This window comes from Capricornis sumatraensis, chromosome 1 (genome assembly GCF_032405125.1).
Source record: "Capricornis sumatraensis isolate serow.1 chromosome 1, serow.2, whole genome shotgun sequence".
In the NCBI taxonomy this organism is placed as follows: Eukaryota; Metazoa; Chordata; class Mammalia; order Artiodactyla; family Bovidae; genus Capricornis; species Capricornis sumatraensis.
Window position 1 is genome coordinate 252,053,649 of NC_091069.1, and position 19,168 is coordinate 252,072,816.

At 52.0% G+C, this 19,168-nt stretch overlaps 1 protein-coding gene across 1 annotated transcript in view; it reads left to right on the plus strand.

Moving 5' to 3' along the window:
- Window positions 1–19,168, plus strand: part of PCNT (pericentrin) — a 107,338-nt gene that overhangs the window by 19,501 nt on the left and 68,669 nt on the right. The window contains exons 11-14 of the mRNA XM_068969567.1: window positions 5,720–5,855; window positions 6,696–6,913; window positions 9,824–10,293; window positions 11,524–12,082. Of these exons, the coding sequence (XP_068825668.1) occupies window positions 5,720–5,855; window positions 6,696–6,913; window positions 9,824–10,293; window positions 11,524–12,082 (1,383 nt within the window). The remainder of the gene's footprint in view (window positions 1–5,719; window positions 5,856–6,695; window positions 6,914–9,823; window positions 10,294–11,523; window positions 12,083–19,168) is intronic.

Here is a 19,168-nt window from a genome sequence, read left to right on the forward strand (position 1 = left end):
AGACAGACAGTACAGTGTTGTTGACTGTACCCTGATAAGAACTTGTAAGACCTCTTCTCTCAGTACCTGTAGAAAGACATAGTGTTGTTGACTGTACCCAATGAGAACTTGTAAGATCTCCTCTCTCAGTGCCTGTAGACAGACATAGTGTTGTTGACTGTACCCTGATGAGAACTTGTAAGCTCTCAGTGCCTGTAGACAGACATAGTGTTGTTGACTATACCCTGATGAGAACTTGTAAGATCTCTCAGCTCCTGTAGACAGATAGCAGTGTTGTTGACTGTACCCCGATGAGAACTTGTAAGATCTCCCTCAGCGCCTGTAGACAGACACAGTATTGTTGACTGTAACCCGATGAGAACTTGTAAGATCTCCTGTCTCAGTGCCTGTAGACAGACATAGTGTTGTTTGTTGGCTGTACCCCAGTGAGAACTTGTAAGATCTCTCTCAGTGCCTGTAGACAGACAGTACAGTGTTCTTGGCTGTATCCCGATGAGAACTTACATGATCTCTCTCAGTGCCTGTAGACAGACACAGTATTGTTGACTGTACCCCGATGAGAACTTGTAAGATCTCCCTCAGCGCCTGTAGACAGACACAGTGTTGTTGACTGTAACCCGATGAGAACTTGTAAGATCTCCTGTCTCAGTGCCTGTAGACAGACATAGTGTTGTTTGTTGGCTGTACCCCAGTGAGAACTTGTAAGATCTCTCTCAGTGCCTGTAGACAGACAGTACAGTGTTCTTGGCTATATCCCGATGAGAACTTACATGATCTCTCTCAGTGCCTGTAGACAGACACAGTATTGTTGACTGTACCCTGATGAGAACTTGTAAGATCTCTCTCAGCGCCTGTAGATAGACATAGAATATTGTTGACTGCACCTTGATGAGAACTTGTAAGATCTCCTTTCTTAGCACCTGTAGACAGATGGTGTGGCACTGTTGGCTGTACCCTGATGAGAGCTTGTCAGATCCGTCTCTTGGCGCCTGTAGACAGACATAGTGTTGTTGGCTGTACCCTGATGAGAACTTGTAAGATCTCTCTCAGCGCCTGTAGATAGACATAGAGTACTGTTGACTGCACCTTGATGAGAACTTGTAAGATCTCCTTTCTTAGCACCTGTAGACAGATGGTGTGGCGCTGTTGGCTGTACCCTGATGAGAGCTTGTCAGATCCGTCTCTCGGCGCCTGTAGACAGCGCAGCCTTGTTGACTGTACCCTGTACTGTGCAGGCTCCCTGGGACTCTGGTCCTCTGACTAGAAGTTTGACCCCTTCGCCCACTTCGCCCACAGCCTCTCCACCGCCCCTGGCAACCCCCAGTCTCTTCTCCTGGAGGTGGGTTTTTAGATTCCAGGCGGAAGTGAGCCCATGCAGCACTTCTCTCTCAGTCTGACTGACCCACCTGGTGTGGCACTCTCAGGGAGCGGCCACGTTGTTGCGGGTTCTCCTCTTCTGTGGAGGAGAACCAGGCTCTCCTGCTCTCCGGGCTGCAGGAGGAGGCAGGCTCTCCTCTTCTGTGGAGGAGAACCAGGCTCTCCTGCTCTCCGGGCTGCAGGAGGAGGCAGGCTCTCCTCTTCTGTGGCCGAGCAGTAGCTCCTGTGTGTGTAGGTCTATACGTGCGTAGGTGCCACAGCTTCGTCTGTCTGTCTGTATGCAAATGGACGCTCGGGCTACTTCCACGTCCTGACTGTTGTAAATAGTGCTGCCATGAATGGTGGCAGTGGTGGTTTAGTCGCTAAGTCGTGTCCAGCTCTCGCGACTGCGTGGATTGTAACCCACCAGGCTTCTCTGTCCATGGGATTCTCCAGGCGTGGGTTGCCATTTCCATCTCCACGGGATCTTTCCCACCCAGGAATTGAAACCAAGGTCTCCCGTGTTGCAGGTAGATTCTCTACTGACTGAGGTATGAGGGAATCCCTGATGAATGTTGGGGTGTGTGGCTTTTCAAATTAGTGTTTTCGTTTTCTTTGGGTAAATACTGGGGAGTGTAATTGCTGTATCTATTTTTAATTTTTTGAGGAACCTCCTCCCTGTTTTCCACAGTGGCTGCACCAGTTTACTTTCCCACCAACAGTGCACAAGCATTCCCTTTTCTCCACACCCTTGATGACATTTGTTATTTGTTTTTTTAGCAGTAGCTGCTCTAACCGGTGTGAGCTGATACCTCACTGGTTTTGATTTGTGTTTCTCTGACGATTCGAGATGTGGAGTGTCTTTTCACATAACTTTTGGCCGTCTGGGTGTCTTCTTTGGAAAAATGTCTGTTGCAGGGCTCTGCCTGCTTTTTAGTCAGTGTGTGTGTGTGTGTGTGTGTGTGTGTGTGTGTGTGTGTGTGTGTGTGTGCTGTTGAGGTATATGAGCATCTCAGTATATCACGAGAAGGCTGTATTTCATTAATCTTTAGTTGGGAAATGAGCTGTCTGTATGTTCTCAAGTCTTGATTTCCATCCTTTTCACCGAAGCTTGCTTCCATGACACTGGCGAGTGGAGGGAGGCTTGCTCTTGTGTCTCTGGCATCTCCACAGGCTGATTGTGTCTGCTTGTTTAAAACGACCCCGTGGCTGGTTTAGAGCACGACTCACAGGCGGGTGGATGGCAGCTTGGGTCCTGCCCAGGTCCCACACTCTCTATGAGCTCCCCGACCACCTGCCTCACGCGTGCTGGTGACCTGCCCTGAGAGGGAAGCGCTGGGTGCGTGCGTGCTGGGCGTGTTCCCAGTGGCCTTTGTGCTCTCTGCCAGTGGCCTCCGTGCCATCCGTCTCTGGCCTCTCTGTCCTCTGGCAGTGGGGCTCACCGGGCTCTCTGTGATGCTGGAAGCCTTGTGCACCTGTTTGGACGAAGAGCTCCAGGGGGCGAGTGGCTTCTTTGTCTTCCCGGCCCCAGCTCTGGGCAAGGCTGTGCTGTCAGCCTGACTTGAAGGAGGTTCCTCAAATAATTAAAAATAGATACAGCAGTTCCACTCCTGAGTATTTACCCAAAGAAAACAAAATCACTAATTTGAAAAGCCACACATATCCCAACATTCATCAGGGATTCCCTCATACCTCAGTCAGTAAAGAATTTGCCTGCAATGCAAGAGACCTGGTTTCAGTTCCTGGGTGGGGAAGATCCCGTGGAGATGGAAATGGCAACCCACACCATTTCAACCCAGGGAGCCTCCAGCAGCTCTTAGCCCCCCATGCTCCTCAGAGTCCTGTGACGGCACTTAGTCTGGGTTTGGGTCCGTTTTTCATCCTAGGCAAAGGTAGGGCCTTGACTCTCTTCAGTCTGGGACACCGTAGGGAAAGAGCAGATTAGCCAGAATGGCGCGGCCAGGCTCTCTCGGCCCGTGGCCTCTTGCTCTCACCCCGTGTTGTGTAAATATATGTTTATATGACAGCTGAGATCACTTATAGCACTGCGTGTCATGATGAACCCGCTTGGCCACGGGCTACTTTTGCTCTGTAAGCATAAATAAGCTCCACCTGAAAAGCCCTTGAGGCTGCATCTCAGCTGTGTCTGCTGGGTCAGCCATGGGAGAATACAGTGTATCTGCTGCGACGGCTGCTGTGCCAGTCAGGAGATGATAGATGTGTCTCCAGTTCCTACGACTCCTCGGGTTTTCTTCCAGCTTCCAGGGTCACACCTTACTGTCCCTGGGTTCAGTGCATAGTGAGAGAAGCAGATCGATGTCTGGAGCTGCTGCTCAGCTGTTTGGATGCCAGTTCTTCAGTGCACTCTGTTTTCTGAGTCTCCCATGAGCAAGTGTCACTCTGGGCCTCCAGAGGGAAACCACTGGTGTCCTTCAGTCCTCATTTCTCATCTTACATTTGTTTAGGCGTCTTTGAGGGTAGATCTTCGCTCCTCTAATTCCGAAGTTGAGTTTCTTATCTCCATTATCATTTAAAAGTTTTCTTATGTTGGCGTTTTTTGGCCATGCCACAGGATATGTGGGATCTTAGTTCCCTGACCAGGGATTGGACCCACGCCCCCTGCATCTGAAGCTTCTGGACCCCCAGGAAAGTGCCAATCATTTTTAATTTCTAAGGGCTTTGCTTTCTGGCTCTGTGTTCTGTTCTACGTTCTCTGCTCAGTGTCAGGGATGGAGTGCTCCTGGTCTCTTCTCTGACGGTGACTGTTAGTGTTGAGAGGTTTCTGCTCTGTCTCCATCCATCTGGGTCTCTGTGTTATGTGAGATGATGGTGGTCTGTGTGTTGATTGGTGCCCCAAGGCTGTGCCATCCCAGGAGGCGTGAAGCACTGTGGGGTCTTGGGGGCTGTCTGACTGAGAGGGGAGGGCTCTACCTGGGGGTGGTGGTGCAGCCTTATCTCCCAGGGCCATTGGTCTCTACCAGTCTCCTGCTGGGCTCCGTGAGGTGAGGGACACAGTGGGGTCCCCACCCCTTGCCAGCCTCCGTAATCTGTAGCCCCTGGGGGTCTTGCAGTTACCTCTGTGCCCCCGGCACCCCCTGCCTGCCTCCCGGGTGTGTGGGCAGCTCATGCGTGCTCCTCCAAGCCTTCTGTGTGCCTATGCTCTCCAGCGGTTGCTCACCGCTGGCCCACTGGTCACCTCTGTCCCTGTTTCTTCTCGTAGGTTTATAAATTGTGTCTCATCGTCTGAGGGAATGTAAAAACATAGAGCGCATGTGTGTTTGAGCAGAAGTCCTGTGTGTGGGCTTGCGTGCATGGTGGATGCCTGTGCCTGGTGTATATTTGACGTGTTGACATGTCATGTGGACTGAGGGTGCCTGGTGGAACTCCCCCTAGCTGGCTGTGGGACCCCTCACGCCCCTCTGGCCAACGCTGACCCTGGCCAGTACATCTCTGGCTGCGACTCCTGGGTTGTCACTGAGCCAGGATGTCTTTTCATGTGTCTGGGTGTTGCTGCCGTGTTTCTGCCTGTTTCTCCAAAGCTGGCAGCTCTTGCTCTCAGCTCCCTGCCCCTACTCTCCTGTGTTTTATTTTTGTTTGGTCGTCTGGAACTGGCCATTGCTCGGCGGGGCTGATGTCTGGCCCCGCCCCTTCTCTTTCCCTGACCAGTAAGTCGCTCTCACCCGACTTGCTGGGTCTGCTCTTCTACTCAGAAGCCCGACCCACTGTGCGCTGAGTGAGGGGGGCACTTGATTCCGCCCATGAGTCAGGTTGTTTTCTCCAGTGACCATACGAGGACTTCAGTCTTGATTAAAGGATGGTTTGAGCTTATTGAGAGCTGGATGTTTAGGCTGACGAGATCTCTGTTGAATCTGAGGGAGATGGGTGACAGGTTGCCTCTTGGAGGGATCAGGAAGGGCTGACCCAGCCTCAGGTCCCTCTGCCCTCCCTCTCATCCTCACATGAGGACGCTAGGGACTCTGTGTCCAGGAGCGTCATTGAGAGGAGCGGCCCAGCATGGGCTCTGGATGGGAAGCGTGGAGCAGGGAGTGAGGGGATCCCGGGGTAGAGTGGGACCCCTTCAGCCGAGGGCCTTGGCCATACAGCTGGCCCAGCAGGTCTGACCCCGGGACGTGGAGGGTGGGCCCCGGGTTCCAGTGGGTGTGGGGTGCAGGGAGGCCCCGAACCCACAGCTGACTCCAGTGGATATGCCTGCCTCCCTTCTTGGAGTGAGACGTGGGGGCAGTAGGCGGTGTGGTGTGTGAGGTTCAGGAAGGGGGGTTCCATGGGGAACTCTGTGGGAGGCAGGGTCAGGGAACCAGGCTGAGAGGCTGTTCATAAGGTTTTCTCTGTGATTTCCCCAAAGGAGAGCCTGGGTTTGCACACATGGTTAGAAGAAAAGCACCAGTGCCAACTAGCAGCGGGGATGTCCTCCCAGGATGCCCAGCAAGAAGCATTGGAAGGAGAGCTGCCTGCAGGGGGTTCGGAGGAGCCCGGCCAAGGTATGTTTTTAAGTGCTCCTGTGGCAGCCAGCCTGCAGGGGTGTTCTGGGCTGTGACCGCATCCCACGAGAGCCGTCGGCACTGCGCGTCCTGGCTGTTGACTCTGTAGCTGGGGTGCTGGAGGCCCTTCCCCAGGGTCGAGGAGCAGGCCCCGTGTGTCAGGAGAGGGTCTGCTTGGGCAGCAGCATGGAGTCCCTGGGGGCCATGGGGATGGAGAAGCTGTGGTCATCCCGGGCATGGACTGGGGCCCAGGAGAGCGGATGCACGGCTGGCCCTGGACACGGAGCCCGGGAAAGGGTGGGTCCCGCATCAGGCTGAGGAGGCACGTCCACATGTCCTGCCTTGAGGGCCTGTGGCTCAGGGTCTGGGCCGAGGGCCCTTGGAGCTGTGTGGGCCTGTGGAAGGCTAGCACGTGGCCCAGAGAGCGGGGTCATACCTGCTGGTGCCCAGTCCTGCCCGTTCTCCTTCCCACTTGAGCGGTGTCCCATGGCTGCTGCTCGGCATCTTGCAGTCCCCTGGGTTGTGCCCTGTGCCACTTCCTCCAGCCTGGGACAGTGATGAGCCCTTGCCAGAGCAGCTCTGGGGGGCCGATTCCTCGGTACCCAGGCCAGAGGGGCAGCAGCGGGTGTGAACAGCTCGGGACAGGTCTGCTCGTCTGCTTCTGGTGCACAGTGCCCACGGCAGTGCCCACTGGGCTACAGACGGGTGTGTTGTGTCCCCTTCTGGTACCGTGCTCCCGCAGGGGTTTCAGGGTCTGCACACAGTTGTCTGGGGCTTCTGAAGCTCAGTGTCCTGTCTGTTGGAGGGTCAGCCTGATGATTCTGCCCCTGGTCTACACAGAGCTTGCCCAGGAGCCTCTCCTGTGTGCACAGAGCACGGCCTTGGAGTTGGAGACAGAGGTGTCGGCTGGAGACTTGGGTTTGGAAACCGCACACAGGGCTCAGCTTGTGCTTCTTCCAGTGGAGCTCAAGGAAGAAATCGATCTCTTAAAAGTAGAAAATAGAAATTTGCAGGAGAAGTTGCAGCGTGAAATCTGCCTGAAAGAGGACTTGGAGAAAGTAAGTTGAAATGGCTTACCTTGCAGCGATGCTCGCATCCACAGGGCCGCATGTGAACTGGCCAGGTCAGCACAAGCTCCGAGGTCAGTGCCACCCTCTGCCCTGCAGCAGTGTTGCTGGGTGCCTCCCTTGGGTGGGGATGGGCTGCCACCTAAGCTCGGACCCACGTGTGTAATCCTAACTCTTACAGAGGCTGCGGGGCTTAGGGGAACTGACCGGGTCCTCAGAGCGGTGCCAGGGTGGGTGGCGAGGCCACCTTCAGGCCGTGTCCACTGCGTCTTCTGTGCTGTTCCAGCCGCCAGGCTCTCTCCATTGACTGAGACTTACAGCTGTGGACATGCAGTGATGAGACCCCGGCCCACAGCTTGGGCGCCTCCCCTAAATTACTAGCAGCCTTGCCGAGGCCTGGAGATTCTGCAAGGCCCAGGTGGCCATCTGGGCAGTTCTGTGGTTGCCCTGCTCCTCCTCCCTGTGACACTGTCCCAGGTCCTCCTCCATCGAGGCCGAGTTTCACGGGCAGATCACGTGTTGTCCCCCTACTCACGCGCTGGGCGTGAGGACGGGCATGTGAAGGCCTGCAGCCTCACAGGGGGTCCCTGAAGGACAGACTCTGCTTGATGGATTTTTACGTTCAAGTGCCTGAGCGCTTCCTGGGCCCCTGATTGCTCTCCCCTGTCGCGAGAGGAATGTGGAGTGAGCTCTTGGCATTTAGCTCGCACAGTATTCACTGTGTTTGGTGGTTCTGTTAACTGCACGTTTATGGTCATCGTGTCTTCTTGGGAAACTGTGCTTTGATCATGCGTGAAATGCCCCGTTTCCGGTATAGCTTCTTTGTGCTGGAATCTACCTGCTCTCTGACCAGTGCAGTGTGTTTTCTCTGATGCAGCATCTTCTTCCCTCCATTTTACTTTTCACCTTTGACTGTATCTACCTGGAGTTAGTGCCAACCCCACGGGTCAAGGGCTCAGTCCCAGGAGGCTGCCCCTGACCCCTTCAGAAGCCAGTGGCCTCCCCCTCTTCTCCATGTCGGGCCAAGATGTGTGCTTAGGCCTTCTGGGCTGGTCTGTGTCTTCTGTCCACCTGCTCGTACATGACCAGGCACCAGCCTGAGAACTGGGCTGGATTCCGGCACCTCCTGCCCGTCCTGGTGGGCTTTCCCCCTCACTTCCCGGCTCTTCTAGTTCAAAGAAGGAGCATTTCCAGGTGCACGTCCGTGGCACAGGTGGGTTGGTCACCCAGGGCATTTCTTTACTCTGGGTGTCAGGACCCCTAGCCCTGGATCTCCTGGATCTTATCCAGAGCCTGCAGTTGTTTCCTCTAATTAGAGCTGATTCTCAACTATCACCAGGAGCAGGCCCTAAAGTTTAATGACTTGAATAACTGGTTGAGGTCAGTTTCACAAACCTTTCTGGTTTTGTTTTGTTTTGTTTCTTCTCAATGATTGATCAATATGCTGACCTACTTTGTCTCCTGTTTTGAAAATGAGGATATTTGTGTGTGTGCAGCTTTCTGGTTCGTGTCCCTCTTCATACACCTTGAAGAGTGTTGGTCTCAGCTCACCAGCCTCTTGCTCAGGCCCCTTGTAGACCCTGGGTCGTCATGGTGCAAGTCCAGAGGCTTGACCCTACTGTCTGCTGCTCGCCTGTGAGCTGTGCTGCCTGGTGGTGGTTCTGCTGGGGGAGGGGGCCGGGCCCCCCTTGATGGGAGGTCCCTCTCATGTCTGAGCCCCTGAGCTGGCCTTGGCACTGCAGAGGAGACCCCCCCTTTGACTGTGTCCAGACCTGCCAGCCCTAGAGGTAACAGTTGGGGCCAGGTGCCGGGCAGTGGACACGGTGAACTTACCCAGATAGTCTTAGATTTGTGCCTTTTAGTCTCCCATCATTTCCATCAGCCTGAGAAACACTCTCATTGCTCTGTTCACGTATGTTGTGGGACTGTGTTGTTCAGTCACTTAGTTGTGTCCAGCTCTTTGCGACCCCATGGACTGCGGCATGCCAGGCTTCTCTGTCCTTCACCATCTCCTCGAGCTTGCTTAGACTCATGCCCATCAAGTCAGTGATCCCATGCAACCATCTCATCCTCTGTTGTCCCCTTCTCCTCGTGCCTTCTATCTTTCAGGGTCTTTTCTAATGAGTCAGCTCTTCACGTCAGGCGGCCAAAGTATCAGAGCTTCAGCTTCAACATCAGTCCTTACAGTGAATATTCAGGACTGATTTCCTCTAGGATTGACTGGTTTGATCTCCTTACAGTCCAGGGGACTCTCAAGAGTCTTCTCTAACACCACAGTTCAAAAGCGTTAATTCTTTGGTGCTCAGCTTTCTTATGGTCCAACTCTCATGTCCAACTCTCATATCCATACATGACCACTGGAAAAACCATAGCCTTGACTAGATGGACCTTTGTTGGCAAAGTAATGTCTCTGCTTTTTAATATGCTGTCTAGGTTGGTCATAATTTTTCTTCCAAGGAGCAAGTGTTTTTTGATTTCCTGGCTGCAATCACCATCAGCAGTGATTTTGGAGCGTATGAGAAGAAAGTCTCTCACTGTTTCCATTATTTCCCCATCTGTTTGCCATGAAATGCTGGGACCAGGTGCCATGATCTTAGTTTTCTCAATGTTGACTTTTAAGCCAACTTTTTCACTCTCCTTTTTCACCTTCATCAAGAGGCTCTTTAGTTCCTCTTTGCTTTTTGCAATAAGGGTGGTGTCATCTGCATATCTGAGGTTATTGATACTTCTCCCAGCAATCTTCATTCCAACTTGTGCTTCATCCAGCCCAGCATTGTGGGACTAGTGCTTGTATTAATAGCTGACAGAGCTTCTCTGTCTTCAGAGATGGATTTGGGTCTTTGCGGCCAGTGATCTTTTCATTTAATTTCTTCCTTCTTAAAAAAAATTGTGTGGTTGCAGGTGAAACAGAATTTAGTTGAAGCTCACCAGGAAGAACTGAAGAGTGCTGAGGAGAGGATTGAGCAAATGAAACAGGAACTCAGGGAGAGAGAGGCTGAGTGGAAAGTTACAAGTGAGGACCTGCGGAGAGGGGCTGAAGAGAGGCTGACGAAGATGCTCCTTGACCTGCGAGAACAGGTGGAGTCTGAGAAGCGGTCCATGATGAACAGGTTTGAGCTTCGAGAATCCGAAATGAGGCAACTTCAAGACCAGCAGGCAGCTCAGATCCTGGACCTGGAGGGGTCACTGGTGGAACAACAGGGCCGCCTTCGGCAGCTGGAGCTTGGACTCCCCGGAGATGAGTCTCTGCGGTGCAGCCAGTGTGGCCGGGAGCTGGGCTGCGGCCTGGCCCCAGGAGCCCAGGACCAGGAGCTCGCCATGCTCCACCTAAAGGAGGACTGCGCCCTCCAGCTGAAGGTGGCCCAGAGCAGGTGGGTGCCATCCGTATAGCAGCCTGTTATGTTCGGAGCCGCCCACCCCCCTGGCCAGTGAGGAAAGGCAGATCCCCTCCCTGAACCCCCCAAGGGTGAGGTGGGTCTCCAGGAGGCTGAAGCAGAGCCCCAGGAGGGTGTGTGTGGCTCTCAGGGCTGCAGGCCTCTGGCAGGAATGGCATCCCCATCCCTCCTGTGGGGCCTGTGTCCCGTGAGCCATGCGGCCACGTGTGCATCTTTGACAAGCGTGTGTGTTTCCCGCATGTTTTAGATTTTTAGTAGCAGAACTTCAGCCTTTTTATCCTAAGATTGTGTGGCTCATTCATGAATTTTCTTGTGTTTTTTAAACTCATTAAAAAAATGAACGGCATTTCCCAACTATGTACATACTTCCCTGAAGTTGTTAAGGAGGCCTAGGATGTTGTTGGCTTGCTGCCTCTTTGCAGACCTGGGCTATAGTGCCCAGGGGTGTTGATGAGCGCTGGGATCGTTGGAGCTGCTGCTTGTGTGTCATCCGCTCCCCAGCATCTCGAGGCAGGTGCCCAGACTCCTGGCCTGGGGTCTGAGGGTTAAGTTCAAATCCTGACCCACCATGTGAGCTGGATGGACACAGGTGCGACGTGTGGGCTTACGAGACCTTAGTGTCCTCCTCGTGGGCTGGTCTGTGGAGAGGCTGTCATGGTGGCTGGTGGGCAGTTGGTACCTGAGACGTGTCCCGGCTCTTATCATTCGCCTGGTGTGTCACGGCACCTGTGCAGATTCTCCCCTGTTCCTGCTGGGGCCCTGGGTGCCTCCTGACTCTGCTCTCAGCCAGGGCCACTGCTTCATGCCCCTGAGTCACCCCGTGGAGGCTGGTTTCTGGGTTTTCTGAACACTCTTTGCAGCCCTGGGGCTCCTGTTGAGGCCACCCCTTCCTTGTTGAGGCCACCCCTTCCCTGCTGAGGTCTTCTCTTGGCCGAGTGGTGGTCCCCCTGCTTCCTGCGGTATCTGGTTTCTGGCTGGGGCTCTCTGCCCTGCACTCTAGTTTGTGGCTGGGGGTGCTGGGCTCCCGCCTGAGCTCCTCTGGCTTTGTGGCCCCTTCCCCATTGGCTCGCGGCTGGTGGTGGTGCCCAGGGAGGACGGAGAACAGGCGGGATCTGGTAGGGGCGGCCTCTCCCCTGGCAGCGGGCTCCCCAGGGGTGCTCTTGTGGCTACGCGTCGACTCTGTGTTCACTTGGCTTGTTGTCTCAGGTTTTTGGAAGAACGTAGAGCAATCACAGAGAAACTGGCCGCAGAGCAAGATGCCTTCCTGCGGGAGGCCCAGAAGCAGCATGCGCATGAGCTGCGGCTCCTCCAGGAGGGGCACCAGCGGCATATCCTGTCCCTGACCGCTGAGCTGGAGACCAGGCGCCAGGCTGAGGTGGATGCGCTGAGGTCTTCGTTTGAGCGTGAGCGGTGGGCCCTGGCAGAGGCGCGTGAGGCTGAGTCGCAGGTGAAACACGCTGCTGAAGTCAGTGTGTTGGAGGCCAGACACGCGTCACACCTGGATGCTCTGCGCTTGCAGTACCTGTCTGAGCTGCAGGCTGTGCAGGGCAGGCACCGGCGGGCCCTGGAGCTGCTGCGGCTGGACCTGGAGGAGCGGCTGCAGAAGGAGGATGTGGCTCACCACGGGGTCTTGACCCAGGTGCTGGAGCTGCTGGAGCTGCGATGTGCCGAAGAGCCTCAGTCCGCAGAGGACAGCCTGAGAGGGGACGGGAGCGTGGAGCCCCCAGAGGGCGTGAAAACCCTCTGGCTGCACGGGGCTCGCAAGGTGAGGTGTGTGGGTGGGGCGGGGACAGGGACTTTGCCTTCCCTAGGACCCGCTCATGTCAGCTGCATGCATGTCTGTCTGGTCCCCCTGCCCTCTGCCCACTGCCCCCCACCAGCCATGGGTTTCCTGGTGAGGCAGGTACAGAACAGTGGGTTTTACGGCATTCTTTGGTTGCAGCTCCTTGGTGAAGGCTTTTGGCAGCCAGTGTCCAGGTGTGGCCTTTCCTGTGAGCTTGCAGTGGGTTCACTGTGCTCCTTGGGACTTGTGTTGTTTCTGTGAGGTAGAGCGCTTTGTCCTATGTCTGGGGCGGTCTGTGTCGGGCAGCGATTGTCCCCATGGTGGGTGCTCTCTGGAGGTGGCCCCGTGGCCCTGCCAGCAGCAGGCTTGCCTTGTCTGCAGGCCCCTGGCCCCATGCGCTGTGAGCAGGACGTATTGGTTAGAAGTTGAAGTCAGTGTGGGGGCACATTGCTCTGCACTGACTTGGCAGATGTGCATGCCCGGCCCTCAGAAACAGTCCTGTTCTGTGGCTTCGTGCTTTGTCACGTCACAAGTAGGTATTCCAGGTCACAAAGCAGGAAGCCTCAGCCTTGTGGAAACACAGATACCAGGAGAACCTTCGTTTCCGACTGAGACGTGCTTTGTATATGAGTGGATGTTCCCAGGAGGGTTTCGTCCTCTGGTCTGGTTCAGCTTGTCTAAGGATGGGAGGGAAAGGGCAACCCAACCTGCCGAGGTGGTGGGGCTTCACGTCACACATTGGCTCTGCCTGTCCTGTGTGGTCTGTGGGCGAGACCGTGAGTGGGTTCCGGGAGGGCTGGGTAGGCTCCCGTGGGGTCGTGAGCCTCTGGGCGGTCCCTGGGTGCGGCCCAGGGCAGGTGTCCCTGGGTTGAGGTGCCCCCAGGCTGGTCTGCTTCTGAGCCGTCAGCTGTCAGCTTCCATTCCTCCCAGGCAGAAGGGTGCTTGGGGAAGGGGCTTTGTCCCAACCCGTGGATTTAAACTGGATTCCCTCGGTTTATAGGGTTTGAAGAAAATGGAGTTTTGAAAGAACATTGAGAGGGAGAAGTGTGTGTCTCTTACATGGGAAAACCGTGTGTTTTAAACCGTGCTTTCATCTCATTAGTGTAAAACGTGCACATAGATGGCGTGAGGGGTGAGGGTGCGTGGGACAGAGGCATGTGGGGTGCAGTGATGTGGCCCCTGGAGGAGGGCAGGGCACATGCCAGGGTCCTGCCCCCTGGGCAGCAGCACCACGCAGCCTGTCAGGGTCTCAGGGACGGTCACATGACTATGATGCGGAGACAGGAGGCCCCGCAGGGGGTGCCCCTCGCAGACGGGTGGCTGTGGGTGGGCAGTGCGCCTCCTTCTGGGCAGTGGTGGCTTCAGGAATGACCTAGGGCTCAGACTCTGGCCCCCACAGGGGTGCTGGTGGCATCAACAGAGCCGCTGGGTCTCCAGAAGCTTCTCTCCATCACAGTGCCGAGGGTGTTTCATGAAGTCCATGTGGAGTGGGTGCTGGGCGGGCCTCGCACCTGCTGAGAGGCTTATTTACTGGCTGACGACCCTTCCCTCCAGGAAACTTTGTGGGCTCCTGTTCATTCATCCTGCTCGTTCTGTTGCCTGTTGGTGACACACGTGTCATGCGTGCTCCTTGGCTCAGCGCTTTTGTACTTGTGTGTTGACTCTTGTTCAAGCATTGAGAGCATTTGGGGAATATTTCTCTAGTTGTGTGTTGAAGTACATCATTCCTTTGTTAGGAAGCATATGTAAGCATTAGATACTGTCTAAGTGACCTTTTTGTCTCGCTCATTTCACAGGAGAAAACAGCTGGGTTTGTGGGGAGGTGAGATACGCTATTTCTTCCCATTTTAACTTTGCTTTGGAGAAAATTTCAACAGAAACAGAGAACAGTTCAGGACGGGACTGCCCATGGGGTATGTGCCAGTCTCAGTGCATCAAGCTGCCCAAGTAAACTAGAAGCATGCTCCACGCTGCCCTACAGAGTTAATAGTGATCTCTTAATGTCATCACAGATCCAGCCTGAGACCCAGTTTCTTTCTGTGGTAGGTCAAGTTGGGATACATGCAGGGGTGGGAGAACAGTTTCAGTCCAGATCTACACACGGGCCAGGAGAATAGTTCATGCCCATGTCTACACATGGGCCAGGAGAATAGTTCATGCCCACATCTACACACAGGCCAGGAGAATAGTTCATGCCCACGTCTACCCCTGGGCCAGGAAAATGGTTTATGCCCACGTCTACCCCTGGGCCAGGAGAATAGATCATGCCCATGTCTGCACATGGGCCAGGAGAATAGTTCATGCCCACATCTACACCTGGGCCAGGAGAAGAGTTCATGCCCACATCTACACCTGGGCCAGGAGAAGAGTTCATGCCCACGTCTACACCTGGGCCAGGAGAATGGTTTAGGTCCATGTCTGCACACAGGACAAGAGAATAGTTCATGCCCATGTCTACACCTAGGCCAGGAGAATAGTTCATGCCCACATCTACACCTAGGCCAGGAGAATAGTTCATGCCCACGTCTACACCTAGGCCGGGAGACTAGTTCGTGCCCACGTCTACACCTGGGCCAGGAAAATGGTTTATGCCCACGTCTACTCCTGGGCCAGGAGAATAGATCATGCCCATGTCTGCATACGGGCCAGGAGAATGGTTCGTGCCCACGTCTACACCTGGGCCAGGAGAATGGTTTAGGTCCATGTCTGCACACAGGACAAGAGAATAGTTCATGCCCGTGTCTACCTATGGGACAGGAGAATAGTTCATGCCCACGTCTACACCTGGGCTGGGAGAATGGTTCAGTTTCGTGTCTACACATGGGACAGGAAAATAGTTCAGGTCCATGCCTACACCAGGGCAGGAGAATAGTTCAGGTCCACATCTACACACGGGCCGGGAGAATAGTTCAGGTTCATGCCTGTAGCCAGGACAGAATAGTCAATGTCTACCCATGGGCCGGGAGAATAGTTCAGGTTCGTGTCTACACCCAGGACAGGAGAATAGTCCGTCTACACATGTGCTAGGAGAATAGTTCAGGTCCACGTCTACCCATGGGCTGGGAGAATAGTTGAGGTTCGTGTCTACACCCAAGACAGGAGAATAGCCCATGACGGTTCCTGGGCCGGGAGGATATTTGCAGGCAGTATTTGCCACCTTCTGCCCTCTTCCCTCAGGCTTTCCTCACAGACAGATATTCCATGAAGCCTTGTTGGGCGTCTCCTGGGTGCCATGGTCATTGTTCCCAAAATAGCAGGGACGCGCTGTTCTTCCTCTGTGAACAGGTTTTATCTGGGCCACAAATATCTCGCACCTGTTTGAGAAGCAGTGTCACTCATCAGAAGAGTTGTTTACCCAGGGCCTGTGAGATTGGGTTACTTTGCAGGTTACTTCGCTCTGGAGTTTGGTTGTGAGAATAGTTCTCTGAACACGTAAGCCTGATTTCCTGTTTTAGAGATAAGTGTTCCATGTAGAAGTGGCCCTTACGTTGGGGACACGGAGCAGGGAAGGGAAGCGGGAGTCAGCTGTCGTGTGCTCACTGTTGGTTGTGCAGGCAGTCTCGCTCTTTCTGGCAAAGCAAAAGCTCTGTTCATAGCATTTTTTAAAATCGTAAGAGACCTGTGGTTGTTTTCAATATAGTTTGAATGTCTTCAATTATCAGTTGAATTTGTTTTTAATACTGCGTTTGTGTTCTTTGGATAATGCTGCTTATTTTTTTTCTGTAGGTGTATCCATTTTCTGATGATTAAAATATATATCATATTTCCTATAGAATTCTGTGGATTTTTAGAAAAACCTGGAAATAGTTTCTTAAAAACTTCCATTGACTTTACCATTTAGCACATGGCAGATTGAACAGAATTCGATCTGTAAAGCAGAGTTTACTCAGGCAGCATGGGGAACAGTGGTGTGCAGGGAGGTCCTGTGCATCATCACAGTGAAAACACGTGGATGAAGTGTGAGTTGCAGCCTGCCACATATCCACGTACGTGCTCGTGGCTCAGGTTGACCTTCCTTCCCACTCAGCAGGAGCCCGAGGCCCAGTGCTCAGCTCCCCAGGTGGGGCGGGAGGAGGAGCTGGAGCTGCTGGAGTGTAAGCCAGAAGCCTCCCTGGAGCAGCAGGTCACACCGTTACAGGTACTGGGTTAGGAGCCACAGTTCTGTTTGTTATCTTTCCTCATCTGCAAAGAATATTTTAGTCTAAATTAATTTTGGTATGCAGAATTAAAGCATATTTTCATTGTTTTAGAAACCAAGGGTTTTTTAGGCAACTTTTTTCATTCATTTTTATATTTAAAGTGACTAGTTAGCCTATCTTTTCTGCTTAGAAATTGTCATCAAGTAGTTGTTCCTTAAGCAACGTGGAATTAGGGGTGCTGATGCTCTACACAGTCGAAAATCTGTATCTCGTTTATAGTTGACCCTCAGTATATGTGGTTCCTCCATATCTGCCATTGCTCTGAATCCCCAGATTCAGCCGCCTGGATTGCATATTTACTGTTGAAACAAAATCTGTGGGACTTCCCTGGTGGTCAGTGGTCAAGACTCTGCACTCCCAGTACAGGGGGCACAAGTTTGATCCCTGGTCAGGGAACTAGATCCCGCATGCCTCGCGGCGTGTGTATAGGTTGAACGTCATGGTTCAGCACCATCTTCGAGAGTCAGCTGTGTATAAATCTGGGGAAGTTGGAGTCCTCTTCATGATCTTGCTTTGGCAACTCAGCAGCTGCCACATCAAGCCTTTTCTTCTTTAATGAGCCTATTTCTAGGAAAGGAACTCTGCACATAAGTGACCTTCACTACTCACAATGATTTTTACTGTGGGTTTGTTTTATTTTAGATTGCAGCTTTGTTGAGATCATAAAAAGCTCTCTTTTTGAAGTATACAGTACAGTGGTTTTTAGTATATTCACAAAGTTGTGTCTTATTCCAAAATATTTGTATCACCAGAGAAGAAATCCCCCACCCATTAGCAGTCTCTCTCCTCTCCCAGCCCCTGACAACCACCAGTCTGCTTCCTGTTTCTGTAGATTTGCCTTTTCTGGATGTTTTATTGAAATCGAATCATGTGGTATGTGGTGTTTTGTGTTTGATTGCTTCACCTAGAATAATGGGTTCTAGATTCATACGCGTCACTACTTGCAGTTTGCTTTCCGTGTATCTTGTCTCTTCTGTTCCTCTAGTCCTCCATTACTGCCCTCTTCCATTTTAATTTCCTTGATGTTTATATATACATATATCAGTTCAGTTCAGTTGCTCAGTCATGTCAGACTCTTTGCCACCCCACAGACTGCAGCACACCAGGCTTCCCTGTCCATCATCATCCCAGAGTTTTCTCAGACTCATGTCCATCAAGTTGCTGATGCCATCCAACCATCTCATCCTCTGTCCTCTTCTCTTCCTGCCTTCAATCTTTCCCAGCATCAGGGTCTTTTCCAATGAGTCAGTTCTTCGCATCAGGTGGCCAAAGTATTGGAGCTTCAGCATCAGTCCTTCCAATGAACACTCAGGACTGATTTCCTTTAGGGTGGACTGGTTTGATCTTCTTGCAGTCCAAGGGACTCTCAAAAGTCTACTCCAATACCACAGTTCAAAAGCATCAATTCTTTAGCTCTCAGATTTCTTTATGGTACAACTCTCATATCCATATATGACTATGGGAAAAACCATAGCTTTGATTAGACAGACTTTTGTTGGCAAAGTAATGTCTCTGCTTTTTACTGTACTGTCTAGGTTGGTCATAGCTTTTCTTCCAAAAAACAAGCATCTTTTAATTTCATGGCTGCGGTCACCATCTGTAGTGATTTTGGAGCCCAAGAAAATAAAAAGTCTCACTGTTTCCATTGTTTCCCCATCTATTTGCCATGAAGTAATGCGATTGGATGCCATGATTTTCGTTTTTTTGAATGTTGACTTTTAAGCCAGCTTTTTCACTCTTCTCTTATGCTTTCATCACGAGGCTCTTTAGTTCTTATTCACTTTCTGCCATAAGGGTGGTATCATCTACATATCTGAGATTATTAATATTTCTTCCAGCAATCTTGATTCTAGCTTGTGCTTCATCCAGCCCATCATTTCAAATGATGTACTCTTCATACAAGTTAAATAAGCAGGGTGACAATACACAGCCTTGTCATATTCCTTTCCCAGTTTGGAACCAGTCTGTTTTTCCATGTCTGGTTCTAACTGTTGTTTCTTGATCTACACACAGATTTCTCAGGAGGCAGGTAACGTGGTCTGGTATTCCTATCTCTTAAAGAATTTTCCAGTTTATTGTGATCCACACAGTCAAAGGCTTTGGCATAGTCAATAAAGCAGAAGTAGATGTTCTTGTGGAATTCTCTTGCTCTTTCGATGATCCAGCAGATGTTGGCAATTTGATCTCTGGTTGACCTGCCTTTTCTAAATCAGCTTGAACATCTGGACATTTTTGGTTCACGTACTATTGAAGCCTTGCTTGGAGAATTTTGAGCATTACTTTGCTAGTGTGTGAGGTGAGTTCAATTGTGCAGTAGTCTGAACATTCTTTGGCATTGCCTTTCTTTGGGATTGGAATGAAAATTGACCTTTTCCAGTCCCGTGGCCACTGCTGAGTTTTCCAAATTTGCTGGCATGTTGAATGCAGTACTTTCACAGCGTCATCTTTTAGGATTTAAAATAGCTCAGCTGGAATTTCATCATCTGCACTAGCTTTGTTCATAGTGATGCTTTGCAAGGCCCACTTGACTTCGCACTTCAGGATGTCTGGCTCTAGGTGAGTGATCACGCCATTGTGGTTATCCATGTCATTAAGATCTTTTTTGTATAGTTTTTCTGTGTATTCTTGCCACCTCTTCTTTTATCTTCAGCTTTTGTTAGGGCCGTACTATTTCTGTCCTTTATTGTGTCCAACTTTGCATGAAATGTTCCCTTGGTATCTCTGATTTTCTTGAAGAGATCTCTGGTCTTTCCCATTCTATTGTTTTGCTCTATTTCTTTGCATTGATCACTTATGAAGGCTTTCTTCTCTCTCCATATAACAGTATGGTTCAGATTAATACCAACTTTGTTTTAATGGTTTATAAAGC